Source organism: Cryptotermes secundus, unplaced genomic scaffold, assembly GCF_002891405.2.
Source record: "Cryptotermes secundus unplaced genomic scaffold, Csec_1.0 scaffold213, whole genome shotgun sequence".
NCBI lineage: Eukaryota > Metazoa > Arthropoda > Insecta > Blattodea > Kalotermitidae > Cryptotermes > Cryptotermes secundus.
This window is the reverse complement of record NW_019731264.1, coordinates 424,022-434,849: the sequence shown is the minus strand read 5'-3', so window position 1 is coordinate 434,849 and position 10,828 is coordinate 424,022. Positions and strand designations below refer to the sequence as shown.

Genomic DNA, 10,828 nt, shown 5'->3' with positions numbered 1-10,828 from the left:
TTTTTTTTTTTTTTTTTTGCAGATGTGTCACGATTTTCATGTTTTCACTTTGGTGACCAACGCAACATAATCACCGTCTTTCCTGATTCAGTCGCTGTAAACCTTTTTATTTGATCTTCCAAACACATTTTCAACTCCGACATAACTCAGTGAATTCTAAAAGAAACTCCTTTGACCAATTAGCCACGATTTAAAGCTGAGAAATTTAAAACAGTGACAGCTGTGACAAGAAAAATACTGAGTAAAATTTGCAGCAACAGAACAAAAGTAAAGAATACTCCCCTCTTCACTGTTGCTCCCACTTTTGATCATAGGGGATCCGTGAAACACCTTGTTTCACTTAAGTTTCATAATCTACGGTGTGACAATTAAGTTCCCGAACTGAGGTCATAAAAACCACACAAAAGGATACAGAATATTTATTAATGCCATTACTCAGTATAATCCCCGCGCCCGCTTCAGCACAAATTTTACATCGCTCATACAACGAACCGAATGCCCGAGAAAACGTTTCTTTCCGTCTCGCCTTCAGTTCCCTGGCCACAGTCTGCTGAATCGATCAAACAGCATCGAATCCCATCCCTTTCATCACCGTTTTTAATTTTGGAAATAAAAAAGTTCGCCAGCGATAAATCAAGGGGACCCCTCGTTTCGCCAAACACTTGGAGAAAACTGCTGAAGAATGCACCGGTGCACTGTCGTGCAGAAGTTACCAGGACCCACTTCCTGAAACTCAGGCCTAACGCGTTGAAATCGAGCGATCAATCAATCTCTTAATCGCCTCTATAAAATTCGCCGGTTGCAGTCTGTTCTTCCGGCACGGCTTCGTGATCAATGATATCTTTAGCACCAAAAATGCAGTCAACATTGTTTTCACCAGCGATTTTTGCATTCTTACTTTCTGGCGTACTATTGGACATTTTGTGGCATTCGAAAACATTTGTTCTTGATAAATATTCTTCACCGTAAGCACCTGTCAACATTTCAAACGTTTCAGTAGCCGTTTTTTTTTTTAATTTTACACAAAATTGAATATTTCTTTGTTTCATTTTGAAACATTATGGCCCTGGGGTCGACTAAGCCTCTAACAGAAATGAGTACCAGGAATCTTCCTGAGAGTAAAGGACGGCCGGCTGGCGCGTAAGGCTGACAACATCACCGCCATCTGTGAGCCGTCTAGAAAATGTTGAAGCCTCGACGTCTCAAAACCTTATGGGCCTCCACAGCCTGTTGCAGAGAGAGCTTTACATTATCAATGGATCATATTTTGAACCAGTTCAAACCTGTCTAAACCCCATATTCAATTTCTTTAAGATACATTTTAATATTATCGTCCCCTCCACGCCTATGTCCCTCCACAGGTTTCTCCGAAATCTATCACACTACACGGCGTAATGTTCGACAAGATACGGAAACATGCAATCATCCAGACAAGATTTGAATCTGATGCACCACAAACGCACCATTGAACTAAACTGCTGAAGGGTTCTGACGATGTATTACAGTCAGAATTAGTAAGGTTTCGGACTTCGTCCATCGTCCGAAAACCCAGTCTAGTTTCTAGAATACCAGACGACGGACAATGTCCAAAACCCCAGTTTAGTCTCTAGAACACCGGACGATGGATGAAGTCCAAAAACACATTCTAATTTCTAGAATACCAGACGATGGACAAAGTCCAAAAACCCAGTAATTCTGTGGGGAATTTGTTCCAGAACTGGGAATTTCAGATCTACCTGAACAATCGGTCCAACAGCTTCGTGCGCGACGGGACGCTGTTCATCAGGCCAACACTGACTGCAGACAAGTATGGAGAGAGATTCCTCACGTCAGGCACACTGAAACTTTACGGCGGGGCTCCTGCTGACGAGTAAGTACAAACAATCAATTCAATGTAAGATGATCCTCAGGGGGCCAAAGTCTATGAGAAAAGTAGATGACCTTAAGTAACCGACTCCCATTAACTGCCTGCTTATAACAACTCGGAACGAACCGCACAGAGAACACCGTTCCTCTGTTTTTGTTTTCAAGTGTTACCGTGCAAACATGCGTGTCTGCGAAGCCGTTATTCAATAGCGGTTCTTGTAGAGCTGTTTCTTTCGCGGTCGTTGCGTAGCAACGGATCTACATGCCACAATATAGTCTCTGGTCACCTTATATTAATAATGTGCTGCTGCCGGTAGGTCAGACTATGCAGGATGTCACAAGAGGAAAAGTTAATATTCTGTAAGGCCACAGTATCAGTCAGTCTAACAAAAGAAGTGTATCTGTACTTGTACATGCAGAGATATTTCACCGTACAGCTAGAAAATTGTTGATAAAAGAGAGATATTACATATTGTTTCTAATACCGGTACTTATGGCTCAAGTGATAAAGTTAGTACAGTTTACCCAGTATAACACATTTTCGAAAATTCCACCGTCAACATCAATGCACTCTGCAAATCGCGTGAGTTCGGCATATCAGCATATCCGGCATTTATGAGGATGTGCACCATTTTTCACAGCACTCCTACGGTCTCACTATCAAAGTCACAACGGCCAACTGACGCTTCACACCGATTCACATGGGGGATGCAAGGACAATATTGGGGGCCAAATCCAAATTACTGTACAGTGAAATAGCTGTATCTCGGAAACCGTTCGGTACAGGACACATACTCGTATGTACACAGTTTATTGCTTACTAGAGTGGCCGGTACTACGATCTCCCAGAATACCGACCTTTCCTGCTGGGACATTCTGTATATCGCGGAATGATAAGATTGAATGGAGAAGATTCGAGAACGAGGAAGGAAGGGAAATTGGACTAATTTGAGGTCATAAGCGAACATAAGCGGTGTCCCAGTCAAGGTTCGAATCGGGATTCTCCAGAACACGAGACATAAACCTTACCGCTACAGCCAAAGTGATCGGTTAAAACTATATTGAACACTGAGCAGTCAGGTGCTTGAAGTGAAGGCGCGTGTCCATATTGGACGGCCAGCCCCAGGAATACGTGACCAGGGTGCAGACTGTTTTCACTGCACCAGTATACTCAATAACCGCGTGTTTATTCAGGTGCACAAACCCAATGGACTGGGGTTGTGAGAGAAGAGGAACGAATGCAAATGTTTTGAACCCAATCACATCTGCAAGAATTCGCACTGTTGACTCCTTCAGCTTCTGTTATGGAAAAGTGGAGGTGCGGGCAAAACTGCCGGCTGGGGATTGGCTTTGGCCAGGTGAGTAGTGAGTGACTCGTGACCTTCCCAGCGTCATGAAATAAACAAGAACACAAATTTGGAAATTCAAATGCAGGGGAAAGTTCCCCTTCCCCAAAATTTTGATCTGACTATGTAGTTCAAATAGAATTCCAACAGATGTCACATGTTGTTTAGATATAGTAAAATGTTGTGAAGGTCGAAAATTTCGACGCTGGGTAATTGTGCTTATAGTGATTAAAATTCTTCGCAGTTACGAATGGAGAACGACAGATGGCCTAACAGCGTGAAAGAAGAGACTTCATGATCAGAATTATGCCCTGATGACTCAGAATTATTGGGGTTTTGTACTCTGCCCAACGTCCGGTATTCTAAAAGCTAGATAACACAAGGTTTCGGAAACTAGATCTGTTTCCGTCCTCAGGTGAAGGAGAGACACCTACTCGGTTGGGTCCCTTAGAAAGGGCTAATTTCAATCACCGGCCAAACCATGTCAGTACAAGTACAACTGTAATAAACGCCTGAGACCAGGTTTTTTCAATGGGAGATAACAAGAAAATATGCAATAGAAATTGTGATAAATCGTGCACAGTTCTAAATCAAAGATACGAGGGACAGTCAACAAATAGGTCAAAAACAGAAGAAAAACATTTGTAATGGACGTAATAGGTTTCCTATGTGTATCACTAGGTAGCAGCACAGTCCAGCTTCATGACAATCTAGGTAGTAGACGCGCATGCGCATGTTCAGAAACTGGTTTCAGTCGTCAAAATGACGACAGGGTTTGAGGAGTATACTACCGCAGAGCAGGACTCAATGCAAAGGATATTAATACATATACATTCATTTTTTCCCTTATGGTTCACAAATGGTAGAGGAATTCTCTGACGGACGTCCGAAAGTCGCAAATGATACCTGACCAGGTGCGGAAGTGGCTGAGACAACGGTAAAAAAAAACTTCTATGCTGCGGGGTTTGACGCACTGATAACGTGATGGGACAAGTGTACTCTATCAATGTTAGCGGACAATATGTCGAGAAGTATTTTTTTTTAGTTTCGAATATCACATGTTTTACGTCTTATATCCATTTTTCACCTATTTGTTGTTGTTGTAATTGGAGGGGGTGGGTTTCCCCATGCACTTAGTCCAGGTATTGGTCCATTGTGCGTCCCCCTTTTTTGATATTCTACCAGTCTCTATACCCTACCGGTACTGGTGCGTGCCATCAGTCCCGACTCAGCCAGCGAGTTCGGCCTCTACTGGCTCAGCGGTATCTCGATGCTTCCCCCATCTGCCAGAGGCGTTAGAGACTACTGTTGGGCGGGAAATGTCCTAAATTTGGCTCAGAGGTCTCCTTGATACATGAGGTTCTTCTACGTGCCGTAAAGCTACGACACGGGACCCACGGTTTAAAGTCCCTCCCGGAGGACTTGTTCCCTGATTTTTTCCGCCCTTAAAAATTCCACGACCTCCGCCGGGTTTGAACCCGCGTCATGAGGTGGGAATGTTATCCCTAGACTACGGAGGTCACTTTTGACCTATTTACTAACTGTCCTTCGTAGAAAGGGAGGTGGAAATTTGATGACAGGAACGTAACCAACAAACGAAGTATATGAAAACTAATGCATAGGATGCAGTCCAAAGACCCAGGAAATTCTGAGTGTTATACCGTCGTCAGAACCGTTTAGAATCTATGGTTTGAATGCTTTCAGCTATATGGATGCTCCCCCACTACAACGAGTATGGATCTTGGCCGGCTTCAGGAGAGATAGATCTCTGTGAGAGTCGAGGTAACAGAAACTTGACCGTCAACGGTCTGAACATCGGCACTGAACTCACTTCGTCCACACTGCATTTCGGCCCTTACTGGTCTTTAGACCGGTGGGAGAAGGCCCATTTTGAAAGACGGTCGGAGCCGGAGCAGGGTTTCGATCAAGATTTCCACAGGTTTCAGATTGAATGGACGAAAGGTAACTGTTCAATATTGTAAATATCTATCCCTGTAACAGGCCGTGGAGGCCCATGAGGTTATGAGACGTCGAGGCTCCAGTATTTTCTAGACAGTCAGCTAACAGATGGCGGCGAGGTTGTCAGCGCCGGCCGCCCTTTACCCAGGAAGATTCCTGGTACTCATTTCTGTTAGAGGCTGAGTCGACTCCAGGGCCATAGTGCGGCGGAAGGATTAGGTCAATTGAAAAGTCCAGTGACCTCATATAAAATCGAAACCGCATGCAGCATAGTGCCAATTCTGCTAAACGAAATGATTTTACAAGTTTATATGCATGAAAACTAAAGTTATTTTGAGTTGGGGAAGTAAATAGATTCGGCTTGTCTCTCCAAAGGCAGACCACATGCCAGTTAAAAACCTAAGAGTAAATTAAGTGGCATTTTGTTGACAAAAACAACAATTTTGTTCATATTAGTGTTGGTGGAAACAAAACCGTCAAGTGTCACAGCTGTTACCTCTGAAGAAGTGTCACATGGTGACAAGAGAGCTTACAGGTACTCTTCATTCTCCTGAGTGTTGATGCCACTCACGCCAGAGTCAAGATGTCGCGTGGACGTGCCCTGACCCGTGTAGTGGGAAGAGCGCCTTACATAATATTCCGAGAAGTTCTTTCCGGGTTACTGGATTATAAAAATTGATCAACGGTTTATGACATATAGTGAAACTTCTCTAAAAAGATTACCCCCATTTAAATAAGCACATTTATGTGGTACGGACTGTGTTTTATGCCATTTTAGCGCAGTGCAACCCCCCATTCAGTGATGAACCCTAATGCCGACTAGTGACCATATCTGGTCTTTACAAAACCCCTCTAAAAAGTCCATCTCACAATGAGAATTTCCATTCCCATGTAATGTAGGAACCCCTATCATTATATACGTACTGTCACGTGACTGAGTGACTACAGACGTGAATTGCATTGGTAATCGGATTTATTGAACACTTACAGATCGTAACTACAAGTAACTAAATCAATCTCACTGAGTCACACACTTCAATGATCACTATAACGATAGCACACATAAAGTATTCCCAGTCTTCACTAGCCGTTGCTTGGTAGCGGCTTTCAACGGCGGACGTTCCTTTTCCTCTTTGTTCCCGAATTGTCCCGGGGTCTCGGCTAGCAGCTTCTCACAGCAACAGCTCTCAGCGACTGAGCATGAGTCTTACGTTACGATCGACGGTCAGTCGGCCAGTCTGTCTTGGAATAAAGCACCCACCTGGGGCTTATGACCAGATTTTTATTGCTGTCAGACAGTAGAGGGTTTGTTGATGTAGGGCGCTCTCTCTGACGGGAGGACGGGACTGTCGTTTACAGTTACTGCTGACCCTCACCAGCGCAGTCATTCTCGGGTCCGAGTCTCGTGGGACTAGCGACCATATTTTACTGTCTCAGTTTCGAGACTTCCCTTTCCGTCGCCTCCTACGACTCGCAGGGTCACGGTGGAGGTATTCGACCCCGCCTCCACACGGGAGTTTCTTTTGTCGTGGAAGCATGCTTGTTGGTAGAGCCGTTACTTAGCAACAGCTGTTGTATACTTGCTTATTTCGCGGTTATCGTCTAGTAACGGGTCTACATGCCACAGTATGTTACAATCTAGTGGCATTTGATGTCGTAGGTGGTACTACTTGCGAACAGACTCAGAAGATGGCAGTATTTAACGGTACTTGAATGTAGGCTTGAGTGGTCGATACTGCAACCAGCTTAGAAGGAGATAAATTTGGATTAAAAATGATGCAACTTGTGTTCCAAGTCACTCGAACTTCACAATTGATTGTAGCCTCCAACTGAGCAACTGCAATTTATAATTTTCAGATTATTTGCAATTCGCTGTTGATGGTGAGGAGATTGGTAAGATAACCCCACCGGAGGGAGGATTTTGGGAACTTGGAATGTTCAATTCAACCATTGGGACCGCTGATAATCCATGGATATATGGAAGCAAGATGGCGCCGTTTGACAAAGAGGTAAGTTGAATAAAATTGGTAAATAGAATGATCCTGTGTTACATGGTGCTGATGAAATTAATGGTAACTTCGGGTTAATGGTTTACTTTGATGGCGCTGTCGGTGTCTTCACCACAGCAGAAAACTGTAAGGTGATTGGTGAACTGGAAAGGTACCCGAAGTGGTCGTGGCCTACTCGAGGTATAATCCCGCCATTTATAAACATACAGTTGTGAATCCTTTTCCAGCTGTCAGGTAAACGCCGTATATATCAGCACTGACAATGGTGACACACTCGCGAATCACAGTTTTGGATGTATAGGTGAGCTGTGAGCCGGGATAGCTCAGTCGGCATAGCAAGTGGCTACGGCCTGGACGACCGAGGGGTCAGAGTTCAAATCCCCGTAGGGTCAAGAATTTTCACTTCTCCATGTCGTCCAGACGGACCCTGGGGCCAATTCAGCTTCTTATCCAATAGGTACCGGTGATCCCTTTCCCCTGGGGTAAAGCGGCTGGGACGTGAAGCTGACCGATAACCCTCAACTAGTGCCGAAATTAAGAAAACGTGGATCTACACATCCACTCCCATATGCGCCTTTATGGCGTAGAGTTTAAGCACTTAAACACAGGGATAACTTTACTTTAGTCGAGCGGTGAATCCACCCGCTTCCCTATCCTTGCGCAGATGACACTAACACACGCTGTAGCGCATAAGCAAAGCGATGCATACAGCTAATTCCAAGCAAAACTTAAAGATATTTTATTGCACTGATGGAACACTTATTTCATATCTTCGTTCGGTTTTAGTGGTGTTCGCGGCGAACGCCTGATCATACCGGAGCTCTTCCCCACTAACCAACTGACTTCAGCACAGCTTCCTTGAGTTTGCAACAAATGTTTTAATAATGTCATGCGTTCATGGCTGCGTGACGAATAATAACGGGTTTTGGATTTATTAACACCTTCGCTCACAATCACTCTTAATCACGCTCAATTACAACAGCTCACAATCAGTGACTGCCTAAGACTCGCTCCATTCTGACTGGACTACGAGTGTCTTCTCTTCTACTGTGCTGGTTCGTATATAGTCACTTTGCGAATGCCTTCTGATTTACGAATGCTCTAGTTACTGTCTGCATGGCCGCGTGTATAGCGTAGCAGTATCCCAGCTCCTATTCATGGAAACGTCTGTTGGTTCTATAGCAACCAGATGGTTTCCAAGAGCCTACAACTTTGATTCTCTTATCCATGGACACGGTTGTTTAAAACCTTGCGATGGTTTGTGTCAAAGAATTGTATCTCCGTGGAAACGTGTTTCCCAATTCGTTTCCTAGAAACAGTCTACATGTCGCAAAAACTTAACGGAAAATATTGGTTTTGTAAAGACAAAGAAGAACTGCTTGTGTTTATTATAAAGCAAAATCTCGCGAAGAAGTATGGGGGAGTGGAGGTATAGCTCCATCATTCTTTTCCTCGGCACTAGATGGAGGTGAGTTGCCAGTTTTCGCACCTGTGGCTTAATTTCTGGAGGAACTGCTTCCGGTACCAGTCTTATAGGGGGCTGCGTAGACCCCAGGGCTGATCTGTAAGTTGTGGAAAGGAGAACAATTTCTTACTCATATCGGGAATCGAACCTCGAATCCTCTTTCATCCTACCCACAGCTTAGTCGCTATACCTACTGAGCTAACTCACAGAAAATAAAAACAAAACACTGTTGAACCCCGCGGGCACTTATGACTCTGAAATATGGCTCATGACGCAGAAGAATGAAGTTTTATTAAATACGCGGAAAGAACAGTTCTGAGGCGAGTGCAAAACTGTTTGAGCAAGGGGTTCGGGGAACCAAGTAACCGAGAATTGTGGGCAATATACACAGCAGATGCTGGAAGGGGAAGTCTGCAGTGTAGGGGGCATGCGAGCAGAATCTCGTATCAAACATGAGCGGCTAAGCAAACCGAGAGTTGTGGGCAATATACACAGCAGATGCTGGAAGGGGAAGTCTGCAGTGTGGGGGGCATGCGAGCAGAATCTCGTATCAAACATGAGCGGCTAAGCAAATCCTTGGAAGTTAGCAGGAAGATAAAGTAAAAATGTGAAGACCCTGACTGAAAGGGCTGCGAGGATCAAAGAACGATCCGGGGGGGAGGAGTTTACCTGTAGAGCGAGATTATATAACATTATAATTTTGCCCGCAGTATGTGACGTTTTGGCTCAGAACTCAGTATACAAAACTGTGAAGGAGGGGCACATGTTTGTGTCCAGTTTTGGAATTATCATATCATAACAAATGAAACAGATAGTTTTCTCATGTTACCATAGCGACCTTGTTGACTTGTACATTCAATAAAAATGTTTTGCTATCTGCTCTCTTCAGTTCTACTTTGTAATCAACTTGGCCGCGGGTGGAGTCAACGGATACTTTCCAGACAATGCAGAGAATCCCGGAAGAAAACCATGGAGCAACAATTCAACTCGGGTAAGAGAAAAACGTTTCTTACAGCCTGCATTATGTTGTCTGTTAACACCGAACACATTTATATTACATATTGTAATAAATGATAAAAATTTTAAAATAATGCCATTGTTTTGTGATTTCACAATCAAGTATTTTTTTAAACGTGAGTACAAAACGGGAGCACACTAACACAATGAGCATGCTGAATGTACTGCAATCTAATGATGACCAACAAGGTCGAAATATTTCTCTTTTTTTTTATATTGCTAGTGGGGTGGGACTAAGTCCCTTCTACTTCGGCCACTTCTGGCCTATTGTACCAGCCCAAAATGATAGGTGAGGGTGATTGTGGAGCAATTGGTGGAATGAAGATTGGCAGGGGAAACCGAAGTACTCGGAGAAAACCTGCCCCAGCGCCACTTTGTCCACCACAAATCCCACTTGACCAGACCCGGGATTGAACCAGGGCAGCCGCGGTGGGAAGCCACTGACTAACCGCTTGCGCTATAGCGCGGGCCTAAATATTTATCTAAATTACGGTAATAATTAATATTAATTGTAGACGCTGTGTTGACGGTACACACAGAATTTGCCAATTGAATGGCCAAAAGGAAAGGTTCAAGTTTGTTCGATACTGTAATTTTTACAAGGGACCCCACCCAGCACTAACTACGAACTATGCGAGTAGACGTTCTACACATATTGTGGCATATAGGCTCGTTGCTCGGTAACGACCGCGAAAGAAGCAAATATACAACGCCGCTAGTAATCAGCGGCCCGTATACATCAAAAGCTGACGATGGTCAAGTTGACCGAAACATGGAGTGTATTTTAATACATAAGAATCCTTTAAACTTGTAAAAGTGATAAGTTTTGTGGAACGCAAATCAACAGAAGAATGGTGTTTTCTGTGCGATCCGTGCTATGTTATTAGCAGGACAAGTTAGGAGTCGGTTGGTAAGTCAGATAAACGCTGATGTTAAGTTATTGTGCGCTGTTGCTGTGAGAAGCTGGTAGTTGAGGCAGGAGACAGTTCGGAAACCCAGAGACCCAGAGGACGGAGAACGTCCGCCGTTGCAAGCCGCTACTAAGTAAAGGCGGTGAGGACGTGACTCTAGATACTGTGTGTGTAATATTGAACTGTGAAGTGTAGTCACGTGTTGTATCAGAGTCCAATAAATCCGCTCATCAATTAAAACACATCTATAGTCAC

The 10,828-nt window shown here is 44.1% G+C and overlaps 2 protein-coding genes across 3 annotated transcripts in view; one reads left to right on the top strand and one right to left on the bottom strand.

The window, feature by feature from the left end:
• The window catches only part of LOC111866750 (cyclin-dependent kinase 20), a 113,626-nt gene that overhangs the window by 40,814 nt on the left and 61,984 nt on the right, over window positions 1-10,828 (bottom strand). The gene's annotated exons all lie outside the window — the stretch shown is intronic.
• The window catches only part of LOC111866735 (beta-1,3-glucan-binding protein), a 42,870-nt gene that overhangs the window by 30,805 nt on the left and 1,237 nt on the right, over window positions 1-10,828 (top strand). The window contains exons 12-16 of the mRNA XM_033752385.1: window positions 1,716-1,870; window positions 3,061-3,224; window positions 4,917-5,174; window positions 7,029-7,180; window positions 9,535-9,636. Of these exons, the coding sequence (XP_033608276.1) occupies window positions 1,716-1,870; window positions 3,061-3,224; window positions 4,917-5,174; window positions 7,029-7,180; window positions 9,535-9,636 (831 nt within the window). The remainder of the gene's footprint in view (window positions 1-1,715; window positions 1,871-3,060; window positions 3,225-4,916; window positions 5,175-7,028; window positions 7,181-9,534; window positions 9,637-10,828) is intronic.